The 19,232-nt window shown below is 40.4% G+C and overlaps 1 protein-coding gene across 1 annotated transcript in view; it reads right to left on the bottom strand.

The window, feature by feature from the left end:
• Positions 1–6,558, bottom strand: part of fhip2a (FHF complex subunit HOOK interacting protein 2) — a 32,127-nt gene extending 25,569 nt beyond the window's left edge. The window contains exons 1-10 of the mRNA XM_024424269.2: positions 6,267–6,558; positions 5,196–5,274; positions 4,872–5,041; positions 4,493–4,597; positions 4,244–4,366; positions 3,761–3,952; positions 3,378–3,574; positions 738–852; positions 463–539; positions 116–308 (exon numbers count right to left, since the gene is read on the bottom strand). Coding sequence (XP_024280037.1) covers positions 116–308; positions 463–539; positions 738–852; positions 3,378–3,574; positions 3,761–3,952; positions 4,244–4,366; positions 4,493–4,597; positions 4,872–5,041; positions 5,196–5,274; positions 6,267–6,311 — 1,296 coding nt within the window. The 5' untranslated portion in view covers positions 6,312–6,558. The remainder of the gene's footprint in view (positions 1–115; positions 309–462; positions 540–737; positions 853–3,377; positions 3,575–3,760; positions 3,953–4,243; positions 4,367–4,492; positions 4,598–4,871; positions 5,042–5,195; positions 5,275–6,266) is intronic.
• Between the last annotated feature and the right edge of the window lie 12,674 nt (positions 6,559–19,232).

Below are 19,232 nucleotides of genomic sequence, written 5' to 3'. Positions count from 1 at the left end.
ATCACCTTGGAAAAATACAGTATATTTGTCCCCATGTCAAACCCAACCACTAGAGGCAGAGTGTGTGTATCAAGGTGTAGATAACAGTGTATTATGCATGAATATGGGTGGTCACCTCATCTGACAGGTGGTCACAGTGCTCTATGAGTCTGTGTCGGAGGGGGTTTTGGGCAATGCTGGCTAGGGTCTCTGGTCCTTTCTCCTCCCCTAGGAGGAAGTAGACCATGTCCTGCAGCAAGGCCTCCGAGGTCACCTGGCGGATGATCCTGTTAAGCAACGCCGTGGAGGTCAGGATGCCCACCTCCGACCTAAAAGGGGGGCAGAAGGGACACTGTCAACCACTGACACAGCAAAATTACATTGTAATCTTTCATTGTCAATGGATATAGTCAGGGGCAGACATACATACACATTCAAAACAAAGAGAGGCACCTATGTGTGTTCCTCTGAATAGGGACTTACGTCTGCATCAGCTGGGGCTCCATGACCGCCACAAAGAACCGCTCTCTCACTGCTTTAGCCAACACTGCAGCCGCCGTCTTAGGGTACAAGACCCAAGAAATGTTTCATTACTACAAAGTCACTTTGATATAAAAACTATAGATGTATGTAATGTGAGTCTTCTATATATAGCTAATTGTATTATCTTGTGTTTTTGCTGAATTAAATTCTAACAAGTCGGTGTACTATTTAAAGAATCTTCCAGCCGATGGTGAGTCAGTGGTGTTGCTCATTACCTTCTGAGCCTCTTTGATGAGCTGGTCGCAGTAATCGAGCCAAGATAGGAAGGAGATGAGTGCTCGCTTCCCAGTGAAGATGGCAGCATCATCCTTCATGTTATACACATCCAGTCTGCAACAGACACAATTAGATATACTTTTCTGATGCCGATTCTTAATTGATCAAGATGCATATTCATTCTATAGTTGTGTGTGTCATTCAGAGGATGAATGGGCAAGACAATGCCTTTGAACAAGGTATGGTAGTAGGTGACATGCGCACCAGTTTGAGTGTTCAAGAACTGCAATGCGGCTGGGTTTTTCACACTTGACCATTCTGGGAAATGGTTCTCCACCCAAAAGACATCAAGCCAACTTGACAACTTTGGGAAGCATTGAAGTCAACATGGGGCAGCATCCCTGTGGAACGCTTTCGACACCTTGTAGAGTCCATGCCCCAACAAATTGAGGATGTTCTGAGGGCAACTCAATATTAGGAAGGTGTTCCTAATGTTATTTTTGTTACACGGACATACACAGAGGCCCAGCTCATGAGCTCCATCAGCAGCATATTGTAATTTTTTTTTAAATATATAAACGCAACAATTTCAAAGATTTTACTGAGTTACAGTTCATAAGGAAATCAGTTAATTGAAATAAATAAATTAGGCTCTATTGATTTCACATGCTGGGCATTTGCCTCATGCAGCGTGACATGTCTTTTTTGCATTAGGTTGATCAATCAGGCTGTTGATTGTGGCAAGTGGAATGTCCCACTCCTCTTCAATGGTTGTGTGAAGTTGCTGGAAATTGGCTGGAACTGGAACACGCTGCCGTACACTTCGATCCAGAGCATCCCAAACGTGCTCAACGGGTGACATGTCTGTTGAGTATGTAGGCCAAGGAAGAACTGGGACATTTTCAGCTTTTAGGAATTGTGTACAGAGCCCATGAGGCTCTGTTCAAAAGTCGTCTATGTGCCCTAATCTCTCTTGGACAGACACACGTAACATGGATGCTGTTATGCCAGCCTCCATCACCAGACTGCAATGACCAATGAGAAAATGTTGATTTTATTCATCACCGATCATTTGGACAAATCATGATTTCGCAGTTGTTCGCATCTTTCGAATTTCGGAAGTGGACATTTGGCCCATGCTTTGACTGAGAGTTCCCGTTTAGGAGGTTGAGACTTCGCTAGTCTGGTTAGTATCTTTTCTCATACATCTCCCCCCAGAACATGATGGAGCATCTGACGCAATTACACAAGTTTTTAGAACCTGGTCAAAAATAGTGCACTATTTGGGAATAGGGTGCCATTTTGGACACACACACTATATGTAGCATTACAGTGCCTTCAGAAAGTATTCATATCCCTGGACTTATTCCACAGTTTGTTGTGTTACAGCCTGAATTCAAAATAGATTAAATATATTTTCCCCCTCAACCATCTACACACAATGCCCCATAATGACAAAGAGAAAACATGTTTTTAAACATATATTTGCGAATTTATTGAAAATTAAAGAGAAATATCTCATTGATAATAGTATCACACACGTTATAATCACCTTTGGCAGCGATTACTGCTGTGAGTCTTTCTGAGTAAGTGTAAGAATGTTGCACACCTGGATTGTACAATATTTGCACATTCTTTTTAAAATTCTTCAAGCTCTGTCAAGTTGGTTGTTGATCATTGCTAGACAGCAATCTTGAAGTCTTACCATGGATTTTCAGGCCAATTTAAGTTAAAAATGCAATTAGGCCACACAGGAACACTAAAATGTTGTCTTGGTAAGCAACTCCAGTGTATATTTGGCCTTTTGTTTTAGGTTATTGTTCTGCTGAAAGGTGAATGTCTTCTCGTGTCTGTTGGAAAGCAGATAACCAGGTGGTACTCAGTGATGTGTTGGATTTTCCCTAAACATAACACTTTGTATTAAGAACATTATTGCAAACAGGATGCTTGTTTTGGAATATTTGTATTCTGTACAGGTATCCTTCTTTTCACTCTATCATTTAGGTTAGTTGATTCATGCTCAGTTCTACCACAGCCATTAAACTCTGGCGTCATTGTGAAATCCCTGAGCGGTTTCCTTCCTCTCCGGCAACTGAGTTAGGAAGAACGCCTGTATCTTTGGGGTGACTAGGTGTACCATCCAAAGCAGAATTTATAACTTTACCATGCTCAAAGAGATATTAAATGTCTGCTTTTCTTTTTATTTGTACCATCTTTGACTGAGGGACCTTACAGATAATCGCGTGTGGAACCTAAATGAGGTAGTCATTCAAAATGTATGTTAAACACTTAATGCACACAGAGTGTGTCCATGCAAATTATTATGTGACTTTACTCCAGAACTTATTTAGGCTTGCCATAACAAAGGGGTGAATACTCATTGACTCAAGTATATTCAGCTTTTACATTTTTTTTATGAATTTGTAAACCTTTCTAAAAAAATATAATTCCACATTGACATTATGGGATATTGTGTGTAGGCCAGTGACACAAAATCTAAATTGAATCCATTTTAAATTCAGGCTGTAACACAACAAAACAACAAAATTTGGAAAATCCAAGGGGTGTGCATACTTTCTGAAGGTACGGTCTCTCTGACAAAGCAAAGGTAGCATGAGGAGTGGACAACAAAGCCTCACCCCCAGTTGACTGACTCCACTGTCTCAATATCCAGGGGATCCATGGACATGGGGAGAGCCTTGTAGAAGGCTGACAGTCTGTCAGTCAAGAGTTCACAGAGCTCAGTGTTCTCCGTCAGACACTTGGCCGCGGCCGGCTCAGGCAGACTGACCAGCAGCATGAGGCCCTCGCATGCCTTCACCACTATCCTGCCATCCTGAGAGACAGAGAGAGAGGAAAGCATGAATTTAGATGCTACTCAAACAACAAACACAGTTCAAGCTACATTAAAAACACCACTAAGCCTATTCCCACTGCAACCTCAAATCAAAACAGACTATATTAATCATCAGTGTGGTATGAGTAACCTGGTCTCAAATCTGTGGTATGAGGAGGTACTGACCGGACTCTTGGTGAGGTTGAGGAGAGACGTGACTATGTTGTAGTTGTTGGACTGGGCAGCAGCAGACTTGGGCTCCTCAGGTGATTCAGCTGCCTGTCCCTCTGCCTGGGGCTGACCTGTGTCTGGTGAAGCCAAGTCCTCCCTAACCCCCTCTACACCAGGCCTCTTTGGGTCAGGCCTCTTCACTTTATTCTGTGAACCAGGAGATGCAAGGGGGAAAAAAACTATTGAAGGATTCAAACTGTGTGACGTCAGTTCAGCCATCTCTCAAGTCTCCTTACTGAAACGTCCTGACTCGTTTTCATTAGGGTACACTAACAAAACGTTTTGCAACATGAAAAAAAATAAGCCAAATTTTGTTTTTTTGGATAAGTACAGATAGTAAGTACCTTTCTATTTAAATCCATTTCAGAGCATTTGGTGCCCAATGAAGACAACCCTGCTGCCTCTGTTATGGTAGCATCTTATGGACATCATACTTACCTCCAGGAAGAAGTTAACGAGGTAGGGGTCCTGCTTTAGTTTGGCACAGACAATGCAGAGGAACTGGATCTCCTCGTTCTCCGTGGGAGCAGCCAGGATCTCTCCACACAGACGGATGAGTTTCTGAGGAGTCAACCAGAGAGACACACTACTTCACACTGAAACAGTGTACAAATGACATCTACATAGTAAACACATCCACGTGTTAAAACCATCCATATCTACAAAGTAAAACGTATTGGATCTCACCTGTACAGGTCTATGGACATTGATGTGGGGCAGAAGAGGCTGGTGAATGCGTCCTAGCAGCTTGGTGTAAAAACTCAGAACCTGCTGCTTCATTCCCGGAGGACACTGATAGAGACAAAACAACCCCAATAGATTAAGATACACCATGGTACTTTTCATACTTGATCTGGTCTTTCTAACATGATTTGGTATAGGCTAACTATCCAACAGAGTACAGTGAGGTCTTTTACTTTTTTCTCACTACTGAGCAAAGTCTTGCTGTACTGTGCTCGCCTGGTTACACATCCACTAAAGTTGCTGAAAAGGACAATGTGAAGAGAAAAAAAATCAGTGTGGTTTGAGTGGCATGATAGTGTGAAAAGGGCATTGTTCCCCTTACGTCGGCCTTGCCCAGGGTGAAGAGGGTCTCAAGGATCTTGTGGTGCAGCAGGTACTCCATGCAGGGCCCAGTCTCTCCAGACTCTCTCTCTGACTCCTCCTGCGTCAGGATGTCCAGCATCTGCTCCAGATGAGACGGGATGTTGGTGTCTGTCACAGGTGCTTTGTCATCTGACACAGAAGAAATAAACAAACAAATATTGCTTTCGAATGACATTGTGGTTACAGGTAACACATCATTGATAACATATCTCTACTCCATGTCTGTTTACAGTGATTTGAAACTCGTACTTGATGTCTATCAAGTGTTGTTTATTGGTCTTACCTGATGTCTCTATGTAGTAATGTGTGATGGCTTTCCAGTGATACACAAAGTCCTCCTGCAAGGGCAGTGAAGGCGCAAGCTGGAACAGGAACAGAAATCAAATCAAAACCCTGTTAATCACACAATTTTGTCTGATTAACCAGTGTCTGATTAATTAGTTTAGCAATCTTTACTACAGGCCTACTGCCAGTCTGTGTGTAAAGCAACCAGACTCTTGACCAGGCAAGACGCACAAACGTGTCATCTGCTTGAGCAGATCTTTTCACTCTCTGCACATTAGACATGTCCACCTACTTCTTGTAGCCCCCAAATGTAGTGTCTTATAACCGTTATATATATATATAGTACAGTCAATCTCGTTTGCGCAACACCGACAAGTCATCTTATCAACAAGGGTGTGGAGAAATCTACCAGATATCCAACCCTTGCTAACGTTTGAAAGCAGATGAAAACGTTCAGCAGCCGACTAACTAGACTCGCATGTACATCACAACAATTAATTAGCCTTTCTCGCTTGACGGGAAACCCGTATGGTAACGTCAACAAGTCAGAGGGGTATACAAAGCAGGTTTCAGACAAACAGACAAAAATAACTTATATGCCGACCTTTGGGATAACGTAGTTAGTTAGGAAAGATAAACTTAGATTTGTTTTCTGTGGTGTTGACTCAATTAGACCATACCCATTTCAAGCTTTTTCTTTTTTTTAACAGATGGCAGAGATGTAAACATTAGCTTGCTAACGTTAGCTAAGCCGGCCATAATCAGGGCAGTGTAGCTAACAGCTTTAGCTAATTATTTCAATCACATTGCTTAATATGAAGTGAAACAAGCCCAGAAACCAGAGCGAAAGTTTTAGCTAGCCAACTAACGTTAGCTAATTAGGCTTTGTTGGACACCTCTGCTGTTAGCGTTAGCAGCACCTACGATCACATCTGGCAAAGCTAGCTGGCATCCGCTAACAGTTACGTGGTTAACTTCAATAGAACATCCAGTTAGGCCCAATTGTCCCCGACCTCGATTGAACCTTTCTTCCAGAGGTTTGACATCTTCCACATAAATGAAAACTCACCGCCTCGACTGCGTGCTGTAGAATCGATGTAAATTTGGAGAACATTTTGTTCTTCGACTGGACCAGTTTGTCTCGAGAAGACCTAGAGAATTCCTCTATCTTCTTCCTGTTGTTAGCGCTGCGATCCAGATTGGAGTTTTCATATAATGATCCTTGAAGGAAAATAAATGCAAACAATAAAACGCACAGCGGACTCTATCTCACAACCACTGTCACAACACAAACTACTGTAACGTTCACCTCTGTTGGACACCGTGGCACTTCCCCAGCCAAGCAGTAATATAACAGATAGAACAATGAGCCAGATATTTTACCGGATGTATAAATGTGAAGCATCTGGGCGTTTCCACTCACTAACAAATATGGTGATGATAGGAAGCCCAGTGGACGACAGTGGGAGAAGATGGAGCGAGATGGATTTGGGGTCGATATTCCTCTAATTTTGTCATCAATGAAACAGTTGATCTCAATACAGTTTTCAAAACTATAATCTGTTACGAACAGAGTGGACTAAGTGTTGTAGACTTCGCCTTTTGCTTTCTTTAGAAGGAACGCAAGGGCGAATTGAGTTATTGCACACGGCGCACTTCACATAATAGGCTTTCCCTAACGGAAATATGCAAATACATGCTAGAGCGCGCGAATAAGATCTCGCTAGCTCGTTTTTGGCTCTGCCCACCTCATTGCTTGTTTTAGCTACAACAGGCTTTTGTCTATCTTGGGTTACTTATAAAAAATCTTTGGCATTATCTTTCTTCTTGTTTCTTCGTCTTCCTTTTCTTATTTTGTATCATGGCGTTCATACATTTTGTTTGTACATGCCGCCACCTACTGTGCGGTAGTGTGTGGTCACTCACGTTACATTTTGTGATACAAAAATTTAAATGGAAAGGAGAAAAAAATGCACCACCAAATAACCCTACACATACAGTGTTTCTTCCACTTCCTATTATTATTTACCTTTATTTTAACTAGGTAAGTCAGTTTAAGGACAAATTCTTATTTTACTAGTCCAACGCTCTAACCACTAGGCGACCCTGCCGCCCCATTATAACAATTGGATGACTTTGGGTGTTCCAGTAAGCAACAATTTGTTGCCTTCGTTAGCCTACTTTATTGTGAAAAATGCATCCGTAACTCTGCCAAGCCTACCAGCAAGAAACTTACGATACAACAATGCAACAAATACATTGATCATCAGTAAGGTTTTACCCGTGGTCGCGTGAAAATCCTTCCCACTTGCAATGTATTCGATACTCCACAAAGTTTTACACAGTGTCTGTTCATCAACATCTTTCTGCTTTCGTTAATAAAATAACGATAAAAAAAAGACTTTCAAAATGCAGATGTTTATTTCAACTTACTGTACAGTACATCTCAGCTACATTTTAGTTGCACTTCCCCCGGCTCCACGACCAACCCGGGCTGTTAAACTAATCGTTGGATAACAGATCGGCTATCCGATCTCATTAACACGCGTTACTGCGTGTGTGTGTGTTTCGATTCTCTCTCTCTCACACACGCACACGCACTTGCTGTTTTGACCTCTGAATGCTCGGCTATGAAAAGCCTAATGACATTTACTCCTGAGGTGCTGACCGGTTGCATCCTCTACAACCACTGATTATTATTTGACCCTATTGGTCATCTATGAATGTTTGAACAGCTTGAAAAATGATCTAGCCTTTATGACCATGTACTCTTATCTCCAACTAGTCCGGATTTAAGTATACATTTTTTTATGACTGATACCTTGAGTGAGAGGTCTAATGCTTTAATATTTAATCATTACTGCCCTCCGATTTAATATTCATTATATAAAAAGGCCCATGTGCACCATCATCAGATGAACCACGTCATGTAGGCTAAAGCTATTTAATTCATGAATGCATTGGATATTCTGTGTTTTTATGATAGCTGATAGCTCGAGGCATTTTGTTTTTCACAAGGGTGGTTTTAGAGCACTTAAGTACTTAACTCCAGAGTTCCTCTGTCCAGTGTCTAGTGTTCTTTTGCCCATCTTAATATTTTATTTTTATTGGCTAGATATGGCTTTTTCTTTGCAACTCTGCCTAGAAGGCCAGCATCCCGGAGTCGCCTCTTCACTGTTGACTTTGAGATTGGTGTTTTGCGGGTACTATTTGATGAAGCTGCCAGTTGAGGACTTGTGAGGCATGTGTTTCTCAAGCTAGACTATCTAATGTACTTGTTTTCGTGCTCAGTTGTGCACCAGGGCCTCCCACTCCTCTTTCTTTTCTGGTTAGCGCCAGTTTGTGCTGTTCTGTGAAGGGAGTAGTACACAGCGTTGTACGAGATCTTCAGTTTCTTGGCAATTTCTCACATGGAATAGCGTTCATTTCTCAGAACAAGAATAGACTGACAAGTTTCAGAAGAAAGTTCTTTGTTTCTGGCCATTTTGAGCCTGTAATCAAACCCACAAATGCTGATGCTCCAGATACTCAACTAGTCTAAAAAAGGCCCGTTTTATTTCTTCTTTAATTAGCACAACATTTTTCAGCTGTGCTAAAATAATTGCAAAATGGTTTTCTAATGATTAATTAGCCTTTTAAAATTATAAACTTAGATTAGCTAACACAACGTGCCATTGGAACACAGGAGTGATGGTTGCTGATAATGGGCCTCTTTATGCCTAAGTAGATATTCCATAAAAAATCTGCCGTTTGCAGCTACAATAGTCATTTACAACGTTAGCAATGTCTACACTGTATTTCTGATCAATTTGATGTTATTTTAATGTACAAAAAATTGTGTTTTTCTTTCAAAAACAAGGACATTTCTAAATGACCCCAAACTTTTGAAGGGTAGTATAGACATATATATATATATACACACAGTTGGGGTCGGAAGTTTACATACACCTTAGCCAAATACATTTAAACTCAGTTTTTCACAATTCCAGACATTTAATCAGAGTAAAAATTCCCTGTCTTAGGTCAGTTAGGATCACCACTTTATTTTAAGAATGTAAAATGTCAGAATAATAGTAGAGAGAATGATTTATTTCAGCACATTCCCAGTGGGTCAGAAGTTTACATACACTCTATTAGTATTTGGTAGCATTGCCTTTAAATTGTTTAACTTGGGTCAAATGTTTCGGGTAGCCTTCCACAAGCTACCCACAATAAGTTGGGTGAATTTTGGCCCCTTCCTCCTGACAGAGCTGGTGTAACTGAGTCAGGTTTGTAGGCCTCCTTGCTTGAACACGCTTTTTCAGTTCTGGCCACATATTTTCTATAGGATTGAGGTCAGGGCTTTGTGATGGCCACTCCATCACTCCATGTTGTCCTTAAGCCGTTTTGCCACATCTTTGGAAGTATGCTTGGGGTCATTGTCCATTTGGAAGACCCATTTGCGACCAAGCTTTAACTTCCTGACTGATATCTTGAGATGTTGCTTCAATATATCCATTTCATTTTCCTCCCTCATGATGCCATATATTTTGTGAAGTGCACCAGTCCCTCCTGCAGTAAAACACCCCCACAACATGATGCTGCCACCCCCGTGCTTCACGGTTGGGATGGTGTTATTCTGCTTACAAGCCTCCCCCTTTTTCCTCCAAACATAACGATGGTTATTATGGCCAAACAGTTACATTTTTGTTTCATCAGACCAGAGGACATTTCTCCAAAAAGTACAATCTTTGTTCTCATGTGCCATTGCAAACCGTAGTCTGTCTTTTTTATGGCGGTTTTGGAGCAGTGGCTTCTTCCTTGCTGAGCGGCCTATCAGGTTATGTCGATATAGGACTCAACTCAGATATAGGATAGATACTTTGTATGTGTTTCCTCCAGCATCTTCACAGGGTCCTTTGCTGTTGTTCTGGGATTGATTTGCACTTTTTGCACCAAAGTACGTTCATCTCTAGAAGACAGACCTGAGTGCTTTAATGGCTGCGTAGTCCCATGGTGTTTATACGTGCATACTTTTGTTTGTACAGATGAACATGGTACCTACAGGCTTTTGGAAATTGCCCCCAAGAATGAACCAGACTTGTGGAGGTCTACAATTTTTTTCTGAGGTCTTCGCTGATTTCTTTTGATTTTCCCATGATGTCAAACAAAAGAGGCACTGAGTTTGATGGTAGGCCTTGAAATATATCAATTAGCCTATCAGAAGATTCTAAAGTCATTACATAATTTTCTGGAATTTTCCAAGCTGTTTAAAGGCACAGTCAACTTAGTGTATGTAAACCTCTGACCCACTGGCATTGTGATAAGTGAAATAATCTGAATGTAAACATTTGTTGGAAACATTTCTTGTGTCATGCACAAAGTAGGTGTCCTAACCGTCTTGCCAAAAGTATAGTTTGTTAACAAGAAATGTGTGGAGTGATTGAGTAATTAGTTTTAATGACTCCAACCTAAGTTTATGTAAACTTCCTACTTCAACTGTATATATGTATTGTCATGCCTGTGCTCGCTCTCCCTCTATGGTGCTCGGGGGGCAGGCTGCCCTTCATTACACACACTTGTCACCATCATTACACGCATCAGCACTCACTGGACTCACCTGGACTCCTTCTCTTTGTTGATTGCCCCATCTATATCTATCTGTTCCTCCGTTGGTTCTCCATGTCAGCATTATTGCCGTTTACATTTTCCCTGTCCAGACGCTGTTCGTGTTCTGTTTCATGTCTGTGTTTCATTAATCGTTCACTCCCTGAATCTGCTTCTCGTCTCCAGCGTCTGTCCTTACATATATAATTATTATTATTATTATTTTTTTTTTTTTTTCCTTCAGAATATTGACCATGTGTGTTCTCTTGTTTTGGACTGTTCTGTAGTTTTACGCCAATGATTCGTCTGACAAACAAAGAACTTTGCGTACTGCAGGCCCAAGCATGGATTAAAGCTGGCGAGACATTCAATGACGTCATCAAGAGATGACAGGTAGCCTAGTGGTTAGAGTGTTGGGCCAGTAACCGAAAGGTTCCTAGATTGACTGCCCGAGCTGACAAGGTAAAAATCTGTCATTCTGCCCCTGAACAAAGCAGTTAACCCACTGTGTTCCTAGGCCGTCGTTGTAAATACAAATTTGTACTTAACTGACTTGCCTAGTTTAATAAAAAATATGCTGGACCCTATGTCAGACAACTAAAAGATAATCAGGGAATCCTTTATCCCCCCATGGAGAATTTTGACGGTGAGTTGAAAATTACAATATAATCAATGCTTTTTATATCTAAATATGCCTGTTTATAAATATGAATATATTTGAATAACCATATCTATATAAATGAGAGGATGGGTTATTGATACATGTTTTATTTATTTGTTAAACGAGAATGGACTAGGGTCTACAGGGCCAAAATGTTTAGAATAAAACCCAGGGTCTACGTAGGTGTTTATCCCAAAATGTTTTGGATAAAACATATTTATCAGGCAGTTAAATAGCCCCCCACTAACTCAGAGAGGCTTTTGCCAACACTGAGATCCAATCAGAGGACACTTTAATAAATGGATCACTAGTCACTTTAAACAATGACACTTTAAATTAATGACACTAATAATGTTTACATATCTTACATTACTCATATCTCATGTATATAGTGTATTTTATACCATCTATTGCACCATGCCTATGCCGCTTGGCCACCGTTCATCCATATATCTATATGTACATATTCTCATTCAGCCTTTTTAGATTTGTGTGTGTGTGTTATGTAGTTTGTGAGGAATTGTTTGATTTTGTGTGTATTAGGTAGTTTTGGGGAATTGGTAGATATTAGTTGTTAGATATTACTACACTGTTGGAACTATAAGCTATAAAATTAACATCTGCTAACACTGTGTATGTGACCATTGAAACTTAATTTGCATGTGTTCTGTGAACACTCATAGCTAAACTATACTCAAGAGTGGACCAATGGCACCACCTAGTGGATGTTCAGTTACATAACCAAACATTACATTACTTTTTCATTTTAGATGTTGCTTGTTGAATGTAGCTAAATGTTAGCATAATGATACCATAGATAAATATATTTGATCATATTTACCACCTGCAACCCATTCTCTCTCTCTCTCTCATAAGGTTTCTTCAAGTATTTAACAGTTGTTATATATATGGATTTTTCAGATATTTTAAAACTGGAAGACATCCAATTTTAAGGTAATTCATATTATTACTATATGTTGTTTTATGTCAATTGTATGTATTTTAAAGTGAAAATGTATATATTTTGTACAAATATATTTAAATATTAATTCAAACGTCTATAGGATACTCAACATTTACCCAGCTCTTACCTGCAATAATTGATTTGGATCATCGACCATCAGAAGTTACAATTATAGAAGACGATGATTTTGTGGACCAACAGACCGCCGGTGTATCTTTACTCAGTCCTACGCCCTCAAAACATTTTTGATGTAAGTCAAAAAATAAAATAGGTAATAATCTTTATACATTATTAAGCATGAAACAAAATGTGTACACTATTTTAAAAACCTAATCTTGTTTTTACAGCTGACAGCCCCCAGACAAGAATACCTCGGGTATACCATTGAATGACTTCGAGGGTAATGAAAGCGACGATATTCTACCGTTCTGTACTTTGACAAAACTCAAAACACCCCAAGAATTGAAGATTTGCCATACATATACACACCTCCAAGCAGCCCCAGCCATTCGTTGAATAATCCTGCGCCTACAACATATCCTGCACGGCTCCACAAAACTGTAGTGCCAATACACAGAACTGCATCACCTCTGCCCGAGAAGGCCGACTGGTCTGAAAACGATTGGAATTCAAGAGCATGCTCTCTATGGATACGGTGTGAACAGTTTTTATTAGTTTTTCATTTTTTGGAAAGAATATGTTTAAACAATTTCAAATAATGTTTTTTTTTTCAGACTCCGACGATACCTATACGAATCATGCAGAGTCTATACATCAAGAGGACATCGGGATAGGAAACGCATCTAGGATTCCTCAGAAAAACAGCCATCAAACAACTAAAGGTAATTTAACTAAAAACCAAGGCCTAACAGTGAGATACAGAAACAAGGACTTAGGTGATGTGTTATTATATTTTAAATTAACTGTTTAAAAAAAAAAAACTTTTTCTATTTTATTAATATTATTGGTTATTTAATATAATGTATATATATTTAATTTTTAATACGCTATTTTGTATATATTCTTCTTTCAGACTTCTCCCATGCCTATACACACATAGAAGACCCAATACACCAAGAGGAAGAGGAGGAAGAGGATGCTGATGCCATACAGAGTAAAACATCTTAACAGGTTGATACATTCAATGCTGTTAATGTCAATGATGCTAAGGTCAATGATGGTGCTGAGGAAGGGTTGAGCTATGATGAGGATGATGTGTTGATGTATGATGCGGCTAAACAGCTTGATACAATCAATTCTGATGTAGACCCAATACTCATTGAAGATAGCATCAATGAGGACACTGATCATGATATAGAACTTCAAGAAAAGTTCTCACAGCCTTTTACAGGGCTCTAAAAGCCAGAGAGGTCCAGCTACACACAAGTATGGTTGCTTTACTAAGACGTCAGTACAATCAAAATCTATCCTTCCGGCGTAACACCATGCCACCAATCTGATTAAAAAACGCCCAAACAAACGATAAAAGCCGTATGTAACATGGACACTTCTAGAATACCGCCAGAACTGATCTCCTTAATTAACCAAATGAATGAGAGCCCCCCTTCAACAACAACCCCCACACAACACCCCCACCTCATATAACTCATACACATGATCACCCATTATCACAGGTCCCCCACAAATGATCTCCTTAATTAGTCATATTAATGAGAGCCCCTCTCCTTCAACACCACCCCCCACACACATCCACATGGCACCTACAACCCCGACAGGCTATGAAGACAATGAACAACCACACAGTGATTTTGATGAATTTGAAAGTTGTGTAATAAATCAGATGGGGGACGGTCTTGATAGAAGTGTCCGTGTTTTGTACCGCAATAAATTTAACAATACAGAGGTTTGTCAGTTTTTTATTTATTTCACACGTATGAATCAGAGCCTTGATTATGCAGTTTTTTATGTGATGATGTTGGATACTCTAGGATAACTTTTAGAAAGGGCTACAGATTTTGCCAAACCTCGTGATGTCTTACAGTTTGAAATATATGGTGTATCTCTTGTTTTACCTCATGGTGAAGCAGATCTTGAACAATTTATAGCCCTGCTGGAACGTCTTGTTCAATCTAATCTATCCATCATAGCTGATAGGACCTTAGAACTTGTTGTACAAATCGTCCGCCAACCCCTAGGCGGAGGTGGTCAGAGAAGGAAACTAGATAGTCTCATGCAATCAGAAATCATAAAAAAAGAAGCAGACCTATCTCATAAATGTTATCAATAGTGGTAATCAGTTATGCTTTGCAATAGGCCTATCACATTTACTCAACCCTGGATGTACAGATCTAGAAGCTTTACAAAAGGTTAGTGACCTCCAAAAGGCTGTAGGTCTATCTATACATAAGCCAGTGGCTTTCTCGGACATAGTCAAATTTAAAAATTTGCTGAACATCAAGATTGTGGTTTTGTACCATAGTAGAGCTAATTCTGCTCTCATGAAATTCCAGAACAACCTTTAACCTCATATTCTGTACTTGTATGTGCAAAACAACCATTTTTATGGTATTACCAACATTACAGCTTTCTTATGAGCACCATAATGTCATACCGGCTACACCGGGGGGTGGGGGGCTCATGTCTTTATAACTGTTCAGTATGTCAGGATGAAAAATGTCCGATGCAGCCCTCACACCCTACACCATGTGGGGATTGTCATCGTACATGTCGATCCTCTTACTGCTACGAAAAACACAAAATTGAAACATGGCACCCCAAAGCTTGTAAATTTGTAAGCAGTTGTGACATTAACAAGAAATGTCCAAAATGCCATTGCAATTACAACCTTCAAATAGACAACCCCCAACCTTCAAATAGACAACCCCCAACCTTCAAATAGACAACCCCCAACCTTCAAATAGACAACCCCCAACCTTCAAATAGACAACCCCCAACCTCACATATGTGGGATGATACACTGTGTGATCTGTAAAGGGGCTTTGAAAAGCAGAGACATGGAACTGGTTCAAGATGGGACAGATGAGTGCTGTATTCAGCCCTTGGCTGAAGATGAACATTCAGAGAAATATGTGTTTTATGACTTTGAGTCTAATCAGGAATCAGGTGTTCATTTGCCTATTTTTGTATCTACCATGACTTTCAAGGGGGGAAAGTGGACGGCAGAGGGCCCAAATTGTGCACTATACTTTCTCAACCATTTCCGAAAATCCCAGTACAAAAACGTAACTTTTAAAGCTCACAATTCTAGAGCCTATGACTCCTATCTTCTTTTGAACCCCTTGATACAACAAGGTGTTGCACCCAGGGTCATAGCGCAAGGTAGTAAAATCTTATCTTTTGTAGACCCTGCCTTCAACCAGAAATACATTGACCGTTTAAGTTTCTTACCCATGAGATTGGCTCAAATGCCAGAGGCCTTGGGCTTTGAAAAGTCTGTGGTTGGTTTCCTAATTTCTTCACATCTGAGGAGAATCTACATTATGTTGGATCTTATCCCAGCCCCGAAATGTACAGGTGTGATCAAATGTCTCACAAAGAGCGAGAGAGTTTCATGACTTGGTATGAGGCAGTACGTCATAATACCTTTGATTTCCATAAAGAGATGGAATTATACTGTGACAATGATGTGGTTATCCAGTGTGAAGGATGCCTCAGATTCAGAGAAGAGGTAATCAAAGATGCCGGCATTGACCCCTGGAGTTGTACAACTATTGCATCGGCATGCATGAAAACCTATCGTACACACTTTAACTCCAGCATCTAAAGCTATACTATCACTTGACAACTACTGCCGACATTTCAAGTCATACTCTAGTGGGTCCATTCAATGGCTGGAGTACTTGTCCCAGACTAAAAACATTTTTATTCAACATGCTTTGAATAAAGGGGAAAAAAAGATTGGACCCTACCATGTCGATGGTTACACACAGATTGGCGATGTTGAGACATTTTTTGAGTACAACAGTTGTTTCTTCCACAGTTGTAAATCTCAAAAAGTCTGATCCTCATGTTTGAGCTTTCCTTTCCACCTTTGACATACCTGAACCCCTGGAACCCCGTCAGGCCTTGTTTGGAGGTTGTACCAACGCTTTGACATTACGGTACCTGATGAGAAAATTGGACATGTATATTTTACATCCCTTTATCCTCATGTAATGAGTTCCTCTTGTTACCCTATAGGGCCTCCTGAAATTATTCACCGGGATTTTGACTTACCACACAACTATTTTGGTCTGATAAAAGCAAATGTTTACCCTCCCTGGGGCTTGTTTCTGCCTGTATTGCCTTACAAGGGACCTCAAGGAAAACTTTTCTTTCCCTTTGTCGCACCTGCTGTGAAAACAACAACCAGGAAAAGCCTTGTGATCATTCAGATCAAGAAAGAGCCTTGATCGGTGTACGGTTCACCGTTGAATTCTCTAAGGCTATAGAGAAGGGATATCGTCTTGCCAAAATCTTTGAAGTGTGGAACTTACCCAGGAAATCAGACCCTCTTTTTAAAGAGTACATCAAGACCTTCTTGAGATGCAAGCAAATGGCTTCAGGGTATCCTGCATCAGTCACAGATTAAGAGAGCAAAGACAGATACATTCAGGACTATCATGACAAAGAAGGCATACGCCTTGTATGATGAGTTGAAGAAAATAAAAATCAAGTTTGTTGAAGGAATACCCGCATCCCTGTCTGATGATGAACTTTTACCTCATAAAAACAATCTGCTGGTTTTGGATGATATACTTTTTGCCAGTAGTGAACATCCTGAAATAGCATGACAATGTACTCATCATTGAAACCTGTCCGTGCTTTACTTGGTACAAAATGTGTTTCACCAAGATAAAAATAGCCGTATCATTAGTTTGAACGCCAATTACTTGGTTTTGTTCAAAAACCCTAGGGACAAACTACAAATAAACATTCTAGCTCAGCAGATGTACCCTGGAAGGAAATCCTATTTTATGGAAAGCTATGAGGACGCTACCAAAGCATCATTTTCTTATTTAATCGTGGATTTCAAATCAAAAACTCCAGAACACTCGAGGCTCCGAACAGGATTGTTTCCGTGGGAGTGGCCGACAGTTTACATTCCGAAAAAGTAAAAATATGTCTCTGCGTTTAAAAAGAAACCTACCGCTCTTGAGATCCCTAGTTGGGGCTACCTCTAAAGAACGTAAGGCCATCATTGGTCATTGTTCTTCAGATCTCATATTATCACTATGTGAGATTGCTGTGAATCTTGTCATTGGCCGCATTCCACTCACACTGACCCAATTTAAAAAAATAAAGAGACAAAAGACTGTGATCCAACTCTTTGCCAATAAAAGGGCCAGTCTTCAAAAGAAAAGAAAACCCCCAGACGGTTGTGTGGTATTTCTTCTACCTTTACTAAGTATAGCCATTCCCTTCATCACCAGCCTTATTGCTGCCAGACATGGTGTTTAAACACCATGTGTGATGGCAAATAAAATGTACTTAGTGCCTCAACAAGAGTTGGATAGATGTAAACAGCAATTACAGGGTCCTGAAAATATCAGACAAACAGCAGGAAATGATTTGGATATGGCCATGAAGGATATTTTGAACAGAAAAGGTTTGAATCCCTATGATAAGTCCAAAAATACACAAACCTCTTGCAAAGGTATTTGGTCTTGGTAAAACAAGGTGACAGACCAACCATTTATCGCTTTCCCTACCGGACCCTTAAAGGATGAAGAGCATAGAGAGAGCCATGCCCATGTAATGCCTGGACCGGAGATCTTACCGGTTGAAAATCAAATGCATGTTGAAGATAATGTTATGCATGACATGTTGACACATGTTCCAACACATAGCAGGAAAAATGTTAGATACATTATGAACAAAATAAAAGACTCAAAGGGGGCCGCTACTTGGAATGACAAAGAAGAGTTTATCTTTCAGGGGGACGTTGTCAGGGGTTTTCATATGATGGACTTGCTTAAAAGTACCACAGCAGCCCACAAGGTTGCTGATGACTGAAGATCTCCTGGGTGGCGTCAGTTTCTTAAAACCTTGGCAGTCCTCAACATTCAATTCTCAGGCACAGTTGAACAACCCCTTTCTTCCCCGGCACTCAATCTGTCTTCTTCAGATAGCTTCACAGTTCAAAGTGCAAAGTTCTAATAGGCTTTGATTAGATTTCCAATATCCCCGTCCATATGGAAAAGTGGTCAAGGATAATGTCCCAATTTCAATATCTAAGGAATAATCAGATTTTCCCAGGCAGTCTAATGTTTCACCTGAGCCCCACCAAAACGCCTATTAGGTCTTGTCCATTTGCCAACCAGTATGTCACATTTTATCAAGGTGGGTGGAATCAGGCGCAGAGAGCAGGTTTCAGTGATTCGACAGTTTATTCTCCGGCGCACAAAAAACACGGTCAACCCAACACACAGGGTGAATAATCCAACACAGGATCAAAATAGACCGGAGAATAAAACACAAGTGCTACACCAAATGACATGAATACAAAAACAATCCCGCACAAAACAAGGGCGGGACAACCTACTACATATAAGGACGTTAATTAAACTAAAATACACACAGGTGAAACTAATAAGACAAAACCAACAGACAAACGAAAAAGGTATCGGTAGTGGCTAGTAGGACGGTGACGACGACCGACGAGCACCGCCCGAACAGGCAGGAGAGCCAACTTCGGCAGAAGTCGTGACACAGTATACCAGCAACATGAGAGAATTTTTGGAATGGATCTCTCTTCATGCTCACTCCACGTGGACTCCTGTCACACTCCTAAGAGAAAAAGACATGAGAGAAAAGGCACTTGATAGCTTCGACTGGATGCTGTGTACAGGTTGCTGGCTCGG

The sequence above is a fragment of the Oncorhynchus tshawytscha genome, linkage group LG06 (genome assembly GCF_018296145.1).
Source record: "Oncorhynchus tshawytscha isolate Ot180627B linkage group LG06, Otsh_v2.0, whole genome shotgun sequence".
Classification (NCBI taxonomy): domain Eukaryota; kingdom Metazoa; phylum Chordata; class Actinopteri; order Salmoniformes; family Salmonidae; genus Oncorhynchus; species Oncorhynchus tshawytscha.
This window is presented reverse-complemented; position numbering and strand designations above follow the sequence as displayed.